The 18,754-nt window shown below is 47.3% G+C and overlaps 1 protein-coding gene across 1 annotated transcript in view; it reads right to left on the reverse strand.

The window, feature by feature from the left end:
- Positions 1 to 5,268: 5,268 nt before the first annotated feature.
- ssh1a (slingshot protein phosphatase 1a) overlaps positions 5,269 to 18,754 on the reverse strand; it is a 28,706-nt gene continuing 15,220 nt past the window's right edge. The window contains 14 exon segments of the mRNA XM_048985251.1: positions 5,269 to 7,722; positions 7,983 to 8,045; positions 8,047 to 8,677; positions 9,804 to 10,004; positions 10,167 to 10,313; positions 10,625 to 10,671; positions 11,523 to 11,651; positions 11,912 to 12,005; positions 12,642 to 12,836; positions 13,186 to 13,251; positions 14,618 to 14,686; positions 14,799 to 14,920; positions 15,332 to 15,396; positions 17,358 to 17,458. Coding sequence (XP_048841208.1) covers positions 6,727 to 7,722; positions 7,983 to 8,045; positions 8,047 to 8,677; positions 9,804 to 10,004; positions 10,167 to 10,313; positions 10,625 to 10,671; positions 11,523 to 11,651; positions 11,912 to 12,005; positions 12,642 to 12,836; positions 13,186 to 13,251; positions 14,618 to 14,686; positions 14,799 to 14,920; positions 15,332 to 15,396; positions 17,358 to 17,458 — 2,926 coding nt within the window. The 3' untranslated portion in view covers positions 5,269 to 6,726.

The raw sequence follows: 18,754 nt of genomic DNA on the forward strand, positions 1-18,754 counted from the left end.
CTTCTGTGTGTGACCACGGATTTTGTTGGGCACAATCCACGCTTCTCTCCCCCCACTCCCCATTCGGAAGCTGACCGGATTCGGTCTACGGTACTGCCTAGTGGCAAAGCTCAGCCAGCATGCCGTAAATCCAAATGGCAGCCCACCCAGAACCCTGATCCAGTTACACTTTTATTGGGTTGTTGTTGCACTGCCCGCCAAAAACATGATGAACATGACCGTGGTGTCCAAATTTTCCCCTGCTTTTCCTTTCTTCCCTTCCCTCGAGGTCTGAAAACCGGACACCCACAGTTTCCCCACTCCGTTCCACTCACTTCTGTCAACTAGAACAATAACACCACCCTGATATGGATCACAGATGAACAAAGCGCACTTCTGACCTCGAAGGAAGCGTCTACCGCCTTTTGGATCTATTTTTATGATTCTTTCCCCAGAAGGGATGATTTATAATGGAAACATTCACAGGTACAAAAAGCATAAAAAGCTGTTAATTCCTCTACCAGCCCAAAACACTGTTTATAGTCCCTAAAGTTAAAGAGTTTTTGGTGTGTAAATTTAAGAAAGAAGGGAGCATTGTGGGAAATGTTGAAGTGTGTTGTGAAGAATTACTACACTCCATTTTACAAGCACAGCTTATATCATTTGTTTTAATTGGCCTTGCTGAGTGGAGCAAGTTAAATTTGCAAACAGCCTTAACATTTCAATTACACCACTGCCTGTAGACATTTTTTATAACGCTGCTGTCTGTTACATTGTGTTCAGTTACTGGGCCTCTTTTATTGGTTAATTGTGGGCATGCAAGTTGTAGGGAGGAATCTTTTGTGAGCCAATCAGATCAACCTGGCAGTATATACAGTATATATTTAAAGAAAGCAAGAGTGAGACATAAGGGAGAACATTACTCATTTACGGACTAGTTGTAAAGCAGGCAGAGTGCATAAGCAGGTACTGACTTCCCATCATTTGGCGTTGGTTGTAGATCTGAATCTGACCCCAGTTTTATGTGTATGGAGTTGACATGTATACATATTTTCCCTCTAGATATTCTAGAAGCTTCCCACATTGCAAAGTTTAGTGAGTCATATTTGATGTTAATGTGCCATCCAGCGTCTACACTTCACTGAGGCTTGTGTCTCCTGGGACAGGTCCTCCATTATCGCTTTGTAACTGGGTAAATCATTATCGAGGATGGGTAACATATTAAACATTTTCATGTCAAAATAACCCAGAAACTAATTGTGAAAGTAAAATGATACAACACAACATCTTTAAGTAAAATATATGTGAATTTAGTTCATATTTTTTCTGAGGGATTTTTTTTTTATTTAGTTGCTTATTTTCTATTATGGGGTGGCATGGTGATGCAGTGGTTAGCACTGTTGAATCACACCTCTGAGACCCGGGTTCAAGTCTCCGCCTGGGTCACGTGTGTGGAGTTTGCATGTTCTCCCCATGTCATTGTGGGGTTTCCTCTGGGTACTCCGGTTTCCCCCCACAGTCCAAAAACATGCTGAGGCTGATTGGAGTTGCTAAATTGCCCGTAGGTGTGCATGTGTGATTGAATGGTGTGTGAATGTGCCCTGCAATGGGCTGGCCCCCCATCCTGGGTTGTTCCCTGCCTCATGCCCATTGCTTCCGGGATAGGCTCCGGACCCCCCACCACCCAGTAGGATAAACGGTTTGGAAAATGGCTGGATTTTCTATTCTGGTTTTACCCAGAGAGATACAGGTCTGTGGAGGCCATTTGAATTACGTGGTGTAATTCAGGGGTACAACAGCAGAACCAAAAATGCAGCTTCTTGGTCACAAACTTAGTTCTATATGACGTTTTATTAATGCTAAATAATGGCTGTGTGCATGCTGTAATGAATAAAGATAGCCAATGGGAATAGTTAAGTGAGCAATAAAATGAAAATCTTTTATTTCCATAATAAACACATACAGTACGTTGTTTTAACAAATGTAAAAAAAAAAAGTGCAGTATGCATTTAAACTACAGCAACTTTACAGTACAAAACAAGATACTGCACATACTTAAATATATTTCTTTAAAAAACTAAAACAACGACACGTCCTGACAGAAGACTGGGGGGAGAATATATATATATGGTCGTGTCTTTTTTTAAAGTGATCTTTGATAACCAGCAGTCGTGCAGTGAGAGGAAGCTTAAGGTCACGGATGAGTTTGTGCTGATGACACTGATAAGAAAACCCTCTCAGTTTCCTAAAGGTGCCGGCGTCACTAAGCGGGGATCCTGCTCTGCAACCACTTCATTGACTTTCATCATCAATGCCACTTTAGAACATCCGTCCCAGAGAACTTTGGAATGGAAACCTTTGGAAATAAAAATCTGGCACAGTGAGCATAATGGAAGGGGGGGGGGGGGGGTAAACAAGTTACACATTTTCCTTCCGTCTCCGAAGAATTGAAGGATTTGGGCCAGGATGCTATTCGGCTGGCTTTCCCTGCTCCGGCCTCTTCGCACACAGCACAACTGACTGGGGGGTGGGTTCCCGATCGTGCGGGGGGGGGGGACGCCACAGTGGCTTCACAGCTTAAGGCACTTACATATGAAGGGAATGCGTAGCGTAGCGATGCCGCCGGTGGCTCCTCGGGAATGCTGTTTGTGGCTGAGGTGTCAGTGGCATGGGGATAAATCACAGGGGTGTGGCTTGGGGGGTGTGGCTTGGGGAGGGGCGTGGCCTACAGCAGTGGGTTCAAACTGACTTAAGCTAGCTGGCATGTAAACACATACACCCACCTAGGAACTCTTATAATTTAGCCGAACAGAGGAGCACCCCGTCGGAGCCATTGGTACTGTGCTGCCAATGGTGTAACTGTGTGGATGACAAACCCATTACAGGAAAGAAGCACATGGCAACACCCAAATGTAGGTGTGAGAAGCAGAGAAGAAGCTCTGTGAGGAATACATCACACTTTACTGATAAAGTGACATACAGGTGTGTATCTACAGCATAACTATACCCACAAAGGGACACACTATACTAAAGAACTGAGTATTCACAACAGATTTTCCTTCAAATCACATTAGACCTTGTTAATTCATCAATTAAACATTTAATTTATTTAAATGGTGTGTGTAGCTGGTTACTGGATATTGCTTTCACCACCTACGGGGCCTAGCTGGACTCAAGGGATGTTATTTTAAAAAATAAAGCAAAAAAAAAAACACTGGATCAAGTCTCACATTAACATTAAATGCAGTTGACCAGACTGCTGGCTGTTGGACAGTTTTCACATCCAGTTCGTGGGCCAGCCAGTGATCCTAGAACGTCACCAGCAGTGTTGGGCAATTCAGGCCTAGAAGGTACAAATCCAGACCAAGAGTTTGTTTCTGGTTTCTTCATCCCAACTAGGTGAGGACTCAGTGACTCTGACTCTTTATGCTCAACTGGTTGGCAGAAACAAAATCTTGCTCTGGGTTTGTAGCTTCTGGACCTGAAATGTCCAACACTGGTCACCAGCCTTTGATCCCTTGAAATTCCCATTATCAACAGAGAATAAGATAAAGATTCCAGAACATTTGGTCAACAAGGATGTGGCTGTACTGTATACCCCTAAGATGCATAATTACGTGCAAATTGTTCAGTACCTTTCCCATTTAAAAGGACATGTGTATGTCTGCACGTAATATTATATACATAAGTTATATATATATATAATACACACACACACACACACACATAGACATAACCATAACGTATTTGTGTACATATTGCAGAAGTCTGGCTCAATTGTGCATCCTTAGGCGGTGAAGCCGAGTTCAGTGTGGCCAGTCCAGCCTCACCCAGACAGACAGGATGCAGTTTAATCATGTGATGTGATTCATCGTTTCAAATAAATTCACAGTAACCATGTAACGCTTGTGTTACACGCAGACGTACACTCAGTTCACAAGTGTTGATACACACGATTGACTGCATAGTATGTTAAAATAAAATAAATCAATGGTAGAATAGCATAAGTTTGCATACACAACTTGCATATTATGTGCCAATTTTTTAAAATAAATACAAAAGGAAATAAATAATTCAAAAGACATCGGTTGACGTACCCTCTGGAATGACAAAAGCACAGAGTGCCAAGACACAGAGGGGAACAGTAGCAACAGAACTGATGTATAAGCACCTGTGACATTAACAACTGTGGACAGGAAATCCTTGTTAAACCCTCAAACAGAGCTTTAACAGCAGATGTAAACTTTTGCAAGGAAACATAGGTCATCTTCTCAAAGACGGAACTTAACAAATTTTGTCCCATGCCATCAGACCTGATGGGCCAAAGTAGGCAGAATCCCAGCTACTACAGGAGACGGAGTCATGCTCTTCGCTACCCCAGACACAGGACCCAGCCCAGTACGGCCCAAGTACGGTTGGCACCTTCAGTTACTAGCGTGCCTTTGGATTGGGAGGAAACACGATTGGTGCACTTCATATCCAAACAGGGAACCGCTGGTCGACAGACAATAACCGGGGGGAGAGCATCTCGTGGCTGCTGTACGGCATTTTGAAGCCTAGCTGCTCCTTTTGACATCGGACGTTGCCTCAGACATTTGCATTCCCAACAGGCCTGCAGAATTTTAAAAGATCACGCAAGGGGCATTGGCAGCATTTTTCAGTGTTCTGTTCAAGAGCTCAGGTCCAAATCGCAACATGTTCACAGTCGGGCCTTGTGGGAAAAACCGACAGGTGTATCTTGCCATCAACCTGCCAGTTGAGACGACATGCCAAATTCCAGCAGTCGGACCAAGACACAATATAGATGAGAGCTTGGCTTGAACTTCACATCTCAGAGGAGCAACCTCCAAATGAAAACCGTTAGAAATGCTCAGAAAACAAACAAACAAAAAATGGAGAGGGGAGATTATTTAGGTCCTTATGTACCCAAGCCTGAGTTCTATGATCACATTACAATCAACTGAGCTGATGTTAGACCATAGTACATGCCAACTTCAGTCCTCTTTAGAAAGAAAACGGAAAACCCTACAAATCAAAGAGGTAGAAAGTTATCAATTCAAACCAAATCAGACTGAGAAAAAAATTATTGGGGGGGTGTAGGAACATAGGTGGGCATGGACATCAAGCAATGCAAGACAGACAACCACCACCATCCCCATCGCATCACACGATGCAGAGCAATATGGGAACTTACCCACATCTGCCTGTATAAAAAGCCATTGTCCATGTGTCTATTTTTTCCAAAATATAGAACAAATAATCTTCAAAGACATCCTTCAAATGGCTCCTGACACAAGCAATTAAAACAAACAAACAAAACGAGGTAACTCAAGAAGCAACATGTGGTAAATGAGCTTCTATGGCTTGGTTGTGGAACCTGAAGATTCGACTCGATGATTTGTTCTCTCTTAGTGGTATTTTATTCCACTCCACTGTAGGCACAAAAACACACCGTTCCTAATGTTTTTAACAGGTCTTTGTGTGATCGCACAACATGTACACTGGGAGCCTGCTGTCCAGCTCCCCCAGAATCAAGCAGCACTGCTCTCTGTTACTTCGGAAACAATCCGTCAGCACCTTGGTTGACGTCACTAGGCAGACATTCAGAAACTTTAGTGGAGGAAGTCGCTTAAGGAAAACAAAACTATTCATACTTGAACTACATGATTCATTTTGTTTTTTAGGGCAAAGAAATCAAAAGAAATAATTAACACATATGTAAAACTAGTTTTAAATATTAGTTTTTATGGAGAGTGGTATGTGAGGGAGAGTGCGTTCTTACTATAGTCAGCCAGTAGGGGGTGTTATACGGTCACCTGTCTCCTAAAGCGTAGTGTCACGAGGACAGGGAGACAGTTATTGCTTTCACCAGTCGATCATTAAACATTTTAACTTTTGCCTCTCACAAAGGTTCATGGAACCCTAATATGTATATTCAGGGAAACAGGCCAAGAAACAGATGTAACAGTCCAGTAGCTAATTTAGTGCAGCTGCTCCCCATTGCACATAACAGTCCAGTTGTTACAAATTTTGACCGGATGATCTACCGTGAGGCTTTTCTTTATAGTTTTGCAAATAAAACAAAGTGGCTCAAACCACATAAAGGCTACTTTTAGGTAGAACGAGACACTGAAGATTTTCCCATTTCTCACAAAAGCCTCTAGAAAGTTATTCTGTGATTTTATTTTGCTCTCTGTCTGAAGGCATGTTCAGCTGTTCAGCGTGTCATATTCTACGTCAAAACACACCACTGCATCGGGCTGCCTATTTTTTGCCGGGCTCACACAAATATTTTTCATACCTCAAGCTGGATGGGGGGGGGGCGGGGTGGGATACAGATCGCGGGGCGAAGCAACGACGAACATTCAACAAGATACACAACCAGATTTCAAAAGCTGCTGTCTGTTTGTCCGAGGGGAATCGCTCTGCTATTTTGACCCCCTTTCATCCCCATTTTTTGCCTCTTATAAGTGGGTCATCCAGGTAACCTGCACACACATTCAGTGAGCTCAAGCAAGCAAAATCTGAACCCAGAAATCATCTAGTGATAATATTTGGATTCTTCATAAATATGATGTGGCATTATATTAATATACATATATTTCAATATATTTATATATATATATATACTGTATATCTATCTACATATGTTACAGCTTGGGACGCAGAGGTGCCCATTATTATCTCTTACACAAGCCTGCCTGACTGATTTCAGCTGGGGTCAAAGGTCAGGTGACCCTCTTTCGGTCAGCTCCTTGGGCTCGTAGGTGGCAGACTCGTGAGCGCCACCTCCTTTTCCAGGATGGCCTGGTCCCACTGCCAGTCCCAGTTGCCTCTGGGCTCTGGTGAAAGGAGCGGGGCACTGGTGTCGGAGGGGGAGCAGGTGGAGGAGAGGTCCTCCTCTGAGAAGGTGAGGCCGCCCAGCTTAGCCAGGGAGCTGGAGCGCTTGAGGTGTGAGGGGACGGTGAGGCCAGCCAGCCGCATGCGCGCCTCGATCTCCTGTGTGCGCTGCTGCACCAGGCCCGGCTTGCCGCGGAAACTGCGCAGGCTGTCGCTGCTGGAGCTGCGTGTCAGTGGTGAGGACGTGGGTGTCGACACGCCCTTAAGGGGCTCCCCCGAAGGCCCCGGCAAGGGTGAGGGCATCCGTGCATCGACCTCCAGCGAGAGGCCCTGGTCCACCTCCATGTCCTCCACGGCATCCTCTGAGGAGGTGTCCATCTGCTCTGGGACGGAGAGCACCCCCCCGGGGTGCAGACCATCCACTGAGAGGCCCGCAAGCTTCTCCAATCGCTCGGTACGCCGGCGAACTAGGCCGGTTTTCTGCAGCTGCAGCAGCGCCCCCTGGTGACTAGTTAGGTATCCTGGAGTGGCTGCCGACAATCCAACTTCCAGGCTGAGCTTCAGCGTGGCCAAACCCGTAACGGTGTCCCCTGGGGGCACGTCCCCATCCCACCCATCCTTCGCCGGCGGCTCACTTGTGTCCAAAGGAGAACCTAGATCAAGCCGCAGGTCCTCGCAGGCCATGGGCGACGGCGGCGTGTGGGTGGGGGTGACACTAGGCTGTGGCGGCACAGGCAGGGGGGGCAATACGGAGGCGGGGAAGGAGTCGCACGCAGGGCTAAGGACGTGAGCCCGGTCCGCAGCCAGGGTGCCCGCATACAGACCGGGGTGAAGCAGCATGGAGGTGTCGCTCGCCTGGCATGAGGGCTTCAGCTTGTTAGGCCTCCTGTCGCCGATAGCGTCCTAAAGACGGGAAAACGGTCCGGGTGAGGCGATAAAATAGAGCGTCACGGACTGGAAAAGTGGCTGAGAAAGCCGTGCTCTAACGTTACCGTTACGCATTTGAAACATTTCACAGGAGGACATTTCTCCACTGTAAAAGTGGCCGGCACGCGGCGGCACGCATCAGGCCGCGAACCTCGCGGCTGTTTACCGGCGCAGAGCGCATTCGCTGCCAGGGCCGGAGCTCAGGGCGGGGTTAGCAAGCACAGCCGTCCACTCACATCAAAGCTACGCTTGGCGCCGAGGCTGTTGTTGTTGTTGTTGCTGTTCTCGTTGAAGCGGTTTCAGCTGCCCCACCAGAGAGGTTGAGCACAGCCGGGCCTCTTCCTCAGAAATGGCCTCCTGCAAGCCACCCACTCCGCCCCTGGGCCGGGCCAGTGCTTCCATCTCCGCCTCCTCCTTCTGTGCTTCCTCCTCGTCCTCCTCCTCCACGGTGCTGAACTCCAGCCGCAGACGGAGCTCCTCCAGGGGCTCGGGCCGGCCGTACGTCTGTGCCGCGGTCCCCTCGCCGGGCAGGGCGAAATGGGCCAAGGGGCACTCGCGAGCCTCGAAACCACCGTCGTCCAGCAGCGCGTCACGCTCCACGTCCTCGATGGCGATGAAGACACGTTCTGCCTCCAGCAGGGGCGGCGCCCGCACGGGTGTAGATGGGTCGCTGTCCAGTGCCGAGTCCGACAGCCTCCGGAAATAGTAGTTGTAATTGGGCGGGTCTGACGGGTCCACCTCCAGGCCGACCGTACGTCCGGGGGAGACTCCTGCGCCCTCCCCGCCCCAGGCCTCATTGCCGGGCACAAAGCCCGGCTCGGGGGTGACGTCCTCCGGTTCGTCGGGCAGGCTGCAGGGCGCAGAGGCTGGCTGTCCCTCGGTGAGCTCAGAATCTGGGTCGGGTCGCCACAGCTTGTTGTGTCGCTGTTTGCTGTGGGAGAGTCCAAAATTACAGGGGTCACACACTGGCTACCTGACAGGACACCCCTCCAAAAAGTGAAACAGATTGAATAATGCATTTAAACATATAGGTGCATGACAAACAAAAATGTCTACTAGGCCAAGTTAATAAGCAGTCATTCCAAGAGATATATGATGCTATAAAGAATTATTAGTGCTTTAATAATTCAAACTGCTTTACAGACAGTTGAAAGTGGGATCCAAGTTAGCAGTACAACCATTTCTTGTTTAGCAGGTAACTTGGTTATATTTGCAGATACGACGGTAATAAAAAATTAATTTTCCAAACAATGTGTGCATTTATAATTAAATTACATATTTCGGATTGCAACACATGCCACAATGACACGGATCTTTGAAGCAGAATGTACAAAATTATGGTAAAAATGTCGACTTCATGAAGGGTAAAATAAACCGAGTATGGAAGGTTGAAGTCGTAAGTTTTAAGCACGGTCGTGGTCACTGGCTACCGCGATTTTCACTTAGTGACCATTTCGCAACCTGGTCATCAGCAGGGAACACATGAACTAAATGAGGAGAGGATGTAAGGGCTATACTATCTACCCAGGGGACCTTGGAGCTTAGCTCAGCAGATTCACTAATAGAGGGGGAATTCTGGGGGCGAAAAACGAAAAACATCTGACCCAAGGTAAAAGAAAAAACAAAACAAATCAGGAAACAATCTACGATGAAACACATAGTTTAAAAACACACACATGGTCATATTGGGTACATCCCTGCCAGGTGGCTCCTGTTAATGTTTAATGAAAGCTACATTTACAACACCCCCAGCAGGACCCCAATCGGCTTCTCTCACAATCTAACTAACCTTAATAATCAGGCTCTCAAACACCATTCCACTGAGAAGAGAAGTGCATGCAGGTTTGACTGCCCCAATTAATAATTAATCATATCTATTTATATACTTAAATATTTATGAGCTGTGAGGCTAAACTGAATTTCATCATTTGAAAGCATTATGAATGATCTTATTCATTGTGCTAATTGAATAATTATGAATATAATGAAGACCTGCAGGCACGTGGGCCTTGCTGATTCATGCACGGTCCCATGCTGAATCACTGAGGCCCCCCCACCTGGCATCCAGGATGCCCTCGTACTCAGCCAGCTGCCTCATGAAGCCGGCGTTGGGCCGTGCGATGCTCCGCTTCTGCTTGACGAAGCTGTAGGCCTTCTCCAGTGACCAGCCGTACTCCTTCATGGCGTAGGCGATCACCGTGGAGGCGGACCGGCTCACGCCCATCTTACAGTGCACCAGGCACTTGGAGTGGTTTTTCCTGTCGGGACACATGATTGTGAGGAATCTGGCCTCATTGCAACTCCAAGACACATATGAACTCTAGGCTGGAGGCAAGTCAGCATCCGTCTTAGATCATTTCCACGGAGCTGCCCAGCTCTCTCATCCACGTCCTCCATGACCTTGGCAGACGGCCCCTTACTTCGCTTTCACGATGAAGTTATAGGTCTCGTTCCAGTGGGCCAGCAGATCCGTCGTCTCGTCATCATAGACGCGGATGTTGTAGTAGGCGAATGTACCCGGGAAGAAGTTGTCGATTTCCCGAGTGACGTTCAGGATATATCCCACCCTAAAACACACGCTGTTGGTTAGCGCTGTGGGGGCCAGGCTTGAAGCTCTGAACTGTCACCGTCCAACGAGGTCTCCTGCCTTTCCCAGTCCATGTAAGGCCATAAGGTTCATCAGCAGTGATAACCAAAAGCTAGACACATTGCATCATACAGAACAGCAGATGTTCCATGAAACTTCGGTCAACTATCCAAAGACCAAATTTCCAGAAGGCAGTCAGCCGACTCTCCAGTTCCTCAAAGTAGGTCTTTGCTTTGTATGACTACCTGACCAGCCTTACACGGAGACCACATGCGGTGGATACTCACTCACCCTGAGTCCTGGAGCTCCTCGAGGTTGGAGGCGTTCCACTCAGATCCCTGACGCAGACAAACACAAGATGAACTGGACCGAAGGAATTCACAGGATCTCCCCCCAGTACACAACACAACAGCTGACTCAGACTGTCATTTAAGGTCTAGCTCCCACTCAGAGCTTGCTATGACCATTCCTTCACATCTGTGTCCTTTAGAAACCATAGTTCTGCTACAAAATCCATCACAGTTCTGCAATAAAAAGTATCTTAGGTGCCTCATCATAATGAATTTGAGTTCAAAGTAAAACAAAATCATTTGTACATTTACTGAAGAGCCAGGAGGAGCTGAACTACGGCAGTACAATCAAACAGGCGGTGGGATCGAGACTAACTGAACAGGAAAGTATCTATATATGGATGCTCCACAGATAGGTACCAAATGTTCCTTCCCCTGATATTATGGGATTCAAGATTCAAATAGATGAAGGTAAGAAAACTGCAAAAAGACTAAATGCAGGCATTCATGTCCAGCTGATGGTTCACGTTAAACCAGCTCTGACGCAGATGGATGTTTATCTAGAATTAAAGCTATTGGTCTATTTTTCATGCACCCAAATAGTCACTACAGGGGTATAATATGATGTATGATTCTCCTTAAAGAGATCAGAAATGTTATTTTTATATAGCTTTGCCTTTGTGTTGGTGTGATTTTCATTAAATAGATAATTATACCTACATGCCTTATATTTTTAAATAAAGACATAATAAAGGTATATTATGCCCTGTTCTCATGATGGCTGACCGGCTGGTGTACATTCTGAAGGAGTGAGGGTGGAAACATGATCTTGGTAGAAATACTGAGATTTTGGAGGATGAAGTGAAATGCAGCATCTCAAAGGTTCCTAAGAATCTCACCAGGTAGAGGTGGTCAAAAATGAGAGTGGCCTTGTCCATCTGCCCAAGGATGAAGAGCATCTCATTGTCAATGAATTCTTTGTACTCTTTCAGGTTGCAGTTCATGTGCTGCTCCAGTTCATTCCGGATCTGTCAAGGCGATGAGCATATTTCCGAGGTTTTCAGCCAATAATTTGTGCAATAAAATTCTGAGCTACCACTGGTCATCTTTCAAGAGGCAAGACATCTAACTTTCAACAAATCTGTTAGCTGAACCATCCCTGAGCTTCAACAAGTCACTCCACGGTCCCCCGGCTGTACTATTTCAGGGAGCTGTCATACCTGCACTAGGAAACCTGACAGTGTAACCTGGCAAGATGACAGCTGGCCTGGGTCTGACAACCACGTACCTCTTTGGAGGTGACATTCTCCAAGTCCTGGAACATCATGATGCTCCGGAGTTTGGCTTTGATAAGGCACTCGGTTCGTTCCCTTTCCGTTGGCCTGAGGAACGCACACCATGTGTGTTAGCCGGAGAACATGTCGTGGGACTCAGGGGGTAACCAAACATTCACAAAGCACACAAAACAGACAGGATTGCTGGGAAGGGCGTCAGAACAGACTGGTCCTGATGTACTTATCCTGTTTCATTTCCAAAATACTGCTTAAAATACTACTAAATGGAACACTGTTTCCATTCCTATGTTTGGGGAGTATTAGCAAATTGGCTAAATGACACTGTAGGTTTTTGGACAACTGTTATTTTAAAACAATGAATCAATATTTTCTCTGTCTCATGATGGATCTATATGGACAATTTAGGGTTTACAGCCTGGGTTTAATTTTCAGAATTTTTTTTGCCTTTTTCAAGCAAATCAAGAATTTTAGCAGTCAGGTAATCTACAAGAGTTAAATGACAGGTACAGCACATACTCAGATACTATTGCCATTATAGCCCAAAAACCTCTGCCCAAAAGGTTGCTGGTTCAAATCCCAGAGATTTTAAGCTCAGTGATTTAAACCGATTGAGAAAAAACACCAACTGAGCATTTCAAGAATGTAATAAATGTCAGAGGGGATGAGATACAGTGGGGCTTGGGCGGGGGGGGGGGAAGGGGGGGGGCAAAGGCGTGCTCTCACTTGTCGACAAACATGGCGGGCGAGTCTGCCCGCGTGGTCTCCAGGTCCTGCATGGCGTTCCACTCGTTTATACAGCTCTGCTCGGATGAGATGCAGCTCTCATAGTAGCTCATCCAGGTGAGCGCCATGCCGCCAGGGAAGTAGTTATACCTTCGAGATACCTCGCACGCCTTGTGGAGGATCTGCAGCGCTGACCTGAAGCAGCGGTTACACAGCAGCTGTGTACTCGTCCATAAACAAATCTCTCAAAGAAATCACATCATAATTTCCAGTTGCGTAAAAATGACGTATTTGCTCCATAAAACACGAACGAGGCCGGAGACATCAGCATTTAATTTTTCACTTGCACCTGCGTTGCTTGACCACTAGATGGCTCTTGGGCTCAGCCCAAAATCCCAACTTGGTATCATGCATAGATATCCCACAAACGTCCCTTTCCGCCGTTTCCCCAAATAATGAAACTATGTTTGTTCGCTGGGAATATGGGTTTTCAGATCACATTTTTAAAATCGAAACTGTCATATCAACTTCACCCCACACTTACCACATGGCCTGGACAGACACTGGCTTAAAGATGTGTGTCCGTCCTGCTGTGGTCACACTGAAACCCCTGCGGTTGAGACAGAAAGCGCCGTCACTCGTGGTCTGTCAGTTACATATGGTCTGTCAGTCACTCATGGTCTGTCAGTCACATGCACCGCCCCCACACTCTGGGCAAAAAGAGTAAAAAAAGTAATTTCTCTGTCCTTGGACGATACCCTGGAAAATGAACTTTCGAAAAAGCAATAATTGTGAATGCAAGTACTTCAAATCCTCTGTAATGCAAGGAGGAAAATATTAGGACATATTAGCATAAACCTTAAAAATAGATTAAGTGGTATTTTAACTCAATTTCATGGCACCAGTTAATCCGAGCAGCTGAACTCACAGAATAAAGCTTATTGTATCACACTCCATAGCCACCTCATGAAATACTTCATGAATTTATTCAGTGACCATGCGACAGAGACCATGCGACAGAGACCATGCGACAGAGACCATGAGGTTATTCGCAAATGCTTCTCCCTAATCCAATCAGCACCGCTGTGATCCACAACCTATCCTGGGAAGCGTATTATGTACAGCACACACACACACACACACACACACACACACACACACACACACACACACACACACCAGCCTTAACCATAACCATAAGTAACCAAACAAAATACAAGAGTTTTTACATTTTTAGTTTTTCAATAGTCATGGATTTTTATAAAATAGTTTTCCCATATGGGGACCAGGAAACCGGTCCCCATAAGGGCAAAAAAAACGGATATGGATAGGTATAGGTATACCCACTCGTACACGTACACGTACACGTACACACACACACACACACACACAGAGAGGTTTGTAATTATATGTTTGTGGGGACTCTCCATTCATTTCTATGGGGAAAACTAATCCCAACATGATGACCCTAACCCTTACCCAGCCCTCACCTTAACCATAAGTAACCAAACAAAATATGAGACTTTTGCCCTATTTACTTTTTTTATTGCGTTCACAGATCTTTGTGGGGACCTGAGAAATGTTACCTACAATGTCAAGATATCAGGTTTTATGACATTGTGGGGGACATTTAGCCCTCACAATGTAATATAAACATAATCCACACACACACACACACACACACACACACACACACACGCAAAAGACAATCACCACTCCATGTCTTCGGATAATGAAAAAAGGAAAATATCCAACAGGAAAATTTTGGTAATACTCACATATTGGACGCTGTCAATATCAGATCTGAATAATGTCCCTGTCACATTTCTTTCTGAGCCACCATACATCCAAATATTGCACATTTTCATATGTGTGGAGGTAAAACAGCGACCGGTCAGACTATTCACTGCAGATCTCACAAAAAACAAGCTGAGTATCAGAAGAAAGTATCTGTGGCAGATTAAATTTGGACTCACCCGTCCCCATCAAGATGGATTTTGGTGTCGCTCCACAGAGGAAGAACCATCCCGATGGAACAGCACTTACTGGAAAATACATCCCATAAAAGTTACCATGATTAATGGCTCTCAATAATGTAACTTTACCGATTACTGGTGACAGCAGCCAAAGCACTGGCCTGGTGCCTGGATGGCATACCTGTCCTTGTTGGTGAAGTCCATCCCCAGTAAGATGTTCTCCTCGGTGTCCTGCCGACCGCTGGTGTAGACCACCACCATGTACCGCACTCGGTCAGACCAGGCACTCTCCAAACGTACTGCCTGAGGGAGCAGACAGGGTTACACGCTGTCCAGCCTGGGCCTGACCAGGATTTAACCTTTGGAAGCTCCTACACCTAAACTTTGACCTAAAACTCTTGGTAACTTTCATGCTCATTGTCCACCAGAATGTGAAAAAAGCATATCTATTCAAAACACAAGGTACCCAATTTTTAAGAAAAGTTTTTTTTTATGTTTTTTAAGCACTGACTGTAAAATAGCAGAAGTATGTCCCACTGACTATACGGCAGGTTTCGGTACGTTCTCGTGGTTTCCATGGCAACACTCTGCTGTGCTAATGACCATAATCAGCAAATGAGAACCTACAGCAGACGGTAAAGCCCTCAGGCCGGGAGGGGGGGGGGGGGGCAACTGGCATGTGACTGCTGTACACGTGGGGAGGGCCACACTCACAAGCTTAATACGGTCTTCAGAGCGAAGAATGTTGATCATCACCTGCAGGTGCTGAGGTAGGTCGCCTGAATGGAGAAAAAACAAGACGCAAAGGAACTGACCGTTACGGGTTTTCTACAAACTCCAGACATAATGTGTCCACCCCCCTCCACGGGCTCATACTGATTCTATTACGTGTATTATGTCTTGTTTTGGGTTCGTGCATGGAAATACCAACTACTCAGGCTAGTACTGCTTGGAATCCAGGGCCTGTATTTGAGCAGACAGACCTCAGCCTCTACAGGCAAGCAAAAAAAAAAACAGGCATGGGCTAGTTGGAGAATAGTATCAAGAAATAAACAAAGCGTCTATTACAGCGATTTTAACTGTGAAACGGCGAACATCTCCCAGACGGCTAGTTAACGCGACGTGTCCCGAGCCGGCTGACGCGTTGGTGGCTATGAACGCATTCCGCAGCGCGCTAGGCAATTAGGGGGGCTGCACTTCTCAGCCTGCGTCCGGTTCACTGTGGCTGCCTCCCAGACCTGTGTCTGCGGCAGTGTGATTTACAGCCGGGTCTGAGGTGTGCTTCCTCCTGCAGCTGTCAGACAGACTTCTGGCTGCCTGCCATGAGACTAGTCTTGCAGAAGCTATGGGGAGCCAAGGGGGGGGGGGGGGCGAGTTTCGACGTACGCAGCAGGTTCCTGGGGCGTTCCGAGTGTGTAGAACAGATGTCCAATAGCAGTTTGACGCAGTTGACACCAGGTTAATGGCAAAAATGTTAGCTAAGTGGCTAAGGGGAATGTGAATGGGAAAGCCATGCAGGTCACTTGAGGTCAGGCCACTGAACAGCAGAGGCCTGGAACTACCAAAGGACCTACCAGCAATCATCCCACACTAAGAAAACTCACTTTTATTCATTAACAACAAAAGAATTGTTCAAGTGACACTCCGGACACATTTACAGTCTGCCCAGAGGTCCCGCAGGAGCCAATCCAACAGGCTCCATGTCCCAGTCAATGTCCTTAACCACCCCCCCACCCGCTGGCCGGGTTTTCTGGACCCCTAAATTCTTTGGAGGCTCCTCAGTGAGGAGGAGGAATGAAATGCGCTAGATCAGGGAAAAGAAAACCGGTGTGTTGACTGAACCAACGATGACTGAAACAAAGAAGGACCTCAGGGATGCCAAGACGGCTGGGGGCTGCAAAAACATTTCAAAATGTCTTGTACTTATACTGAACCGCCCTCCTTCCTGTATTACCTTGGCAGCATCGCATGTTCAGCATCGCATTGTGCACCCATTTCCTGCCAGGCCTCGAGAAGCGCGTGCGTCCACACGCTGAGATTCAGCGACTGCGGCCACTGGTGTAGTGGCAGGCTGACTAGGCCCTTAGCCTGGGCCAGAAGGGAAACGGACATAGCGGAGACCTCATAGCTGTGCGCCAATCACCAAAATCACCACACAAGTGCACGAGCCGGTCACCTAACAAGTCACCCGATTACTATCCATGATGTAACTGTATTCTATGAGTAACAGTGTCCTTAAATTGTGATTCACTTCACATTTCACATACTCAAACGTTTTTTGCATGCAGAGAAATACCAGTGATCTGTATTTGATGATTAATTCCTCTTTATATTCTATTTTTATTTTTGACATATCCTCAACTGTCCTGATCTTATTTTTGGATGAGCTGTGCTCTCCGTGTGACACAGATCGTCTATGTGAAACGGCAGCAGCACTCAGGCGTCTGTATGGCGGAACTGACAGGATTAGCTTCAACCTTTCAAAGAGGAACCACATACTGGAGTCCCGTGTCCCAACCATGCGCATCCCAGGGCCGGCGTTTTCACCACCAGTGGGGAGAAAAAAGTCTCAGGGTGGCTTGAGTGAAATGAAGGAGATGGGAAATTGCAAACTGCAGCGCCTCGTGCTTTGATTTTTTTTTTGTTTTTTTGAGGTGGGGGTGTGGTTTAGGGAACTCCCACCGTGAGAGAGCCTCCAGCAGCGTGACACCCTGCCCACCCACCCCCCTGTAAGGCTCACCTGCATGCTTGTGGTGGGGGTGTGCCTTTTGGCCCTGGGTGCTGCTCCCCTGCTGCAGGAAGAGGGCTGCACCCTTCACCATGAAGAAGCTCTCACTCAGGCTGGAACAGCAAAACAACACAACAGCGTCTCCTCATTATCGATACCAGGTGTGGCTCCCCTGAAAGAACCAGCCCCCACCAAACCCCGACCATAAACATCAAGGCTGGAGGGGCTCCTCTTTCCGCACGGCTGCCTTAATGATCCCAAAAAGGACTTCCAGGAGATCCAAGCCAGCTGAGGGCCCAGTGCTGTGACAGCACGCCTTCCCGCCAAAGCAGCTTCCCCACGACCTGTCAGCCCCCCCCTGCCCCAACCCCTGCTACCAAAGCTTCCTGAATAATTCAGCAACCTTTTTTTTTGTCTTTCCGCATAGTCATTCAGCTTTTTCTCTGTCTCACTGCAGTTAAGCGTATCGCTGCCTCATTTCCAGCAGCAAAGGAGAGACTCCTCTCGCTGGCCGGTGGGGTTTACTTCCAGGGCTCAACCCGCCCAGGCGGATAATTCTCCTGGCATTATGTGAATGGGAACGGCGAGGGCAGAACGGAGGAGGAAGTAAATGGACATACTTTTTCCACAGCCTTTCTTCCCCCCTGTGTCTTGGCTGAGAATCCCTCCCTCCATCCCCATTGCTGTACGCAGGGCAGGAGCCAGGACGACACTAACATCTCAGTGCCACCTGATAATAGCAAGCCGGAAACTGGCGCTGATCCGAGCGGGGGGGGCATACCAGGGCTGCCACACTGCACCGATCAGCATCGAGGAGCAGAGCTTGTGGGTTTGCGGTGTGTGTGGACGTTCCTGTGCTTGTGAATGCATTAACATCTGTAGTTTTAATGTGCCCATATGCTGGTGTTTCCTCTTGAGTTCATGTTACGTCGGGTGCCTGTCTCTGTGCGTGTGTGTCCGTGTGTGTGCGTGCGAGAGACTCCTATCCCCAGTCCTGCTATTCAGCCGCAGATACCCTTGTCTGCCTGCATGGGAGGCCCCAGAGCGATCACTCTGGGACCTGTGCTTCTGTGTGTGTGTGTGTGTGTGACAGGACAGATGTCATTCCCGCTCATTGAGAATGTGTGTGTGTGTGTGCACGTGCGCGCATGTGTGGGGACAACAGTCTCTGCTTTGTGCTGCCCCCCCCCCCGACCATGACCGCACCAAGCCCCTTCAGAACAGGACGTCTCATCCCATCAGAGGAGCTTTTGTTCTGCGCTGTCCCCTACACCCTCCCCCCTACCATTTCATTTCTGAATTTCAATTGAGGGTGACATACACGAGAAGCATCACTGTGCAGAAATGGGAGGACTGGATGCATGAGGCGTGACCGACGTCCCATCGCTGCGGTGACGGCCGACCTTCAT

The sequence above is a fragment of the Brienomyrus brachyistius genome, chromosome 2, assembly GCF_023856365.1.
Source record: "Brienomyrus brachyistius isolate T26 chromosome 2, BBRACH_0.4, whole genome shotgun sequence".
NCBI lineage: Eukaryota > Metazoa > Chordata > Actinopteri > Osteoglossiformes > Mormyridae > Brienomyrus > Brienomyrus brachyistius.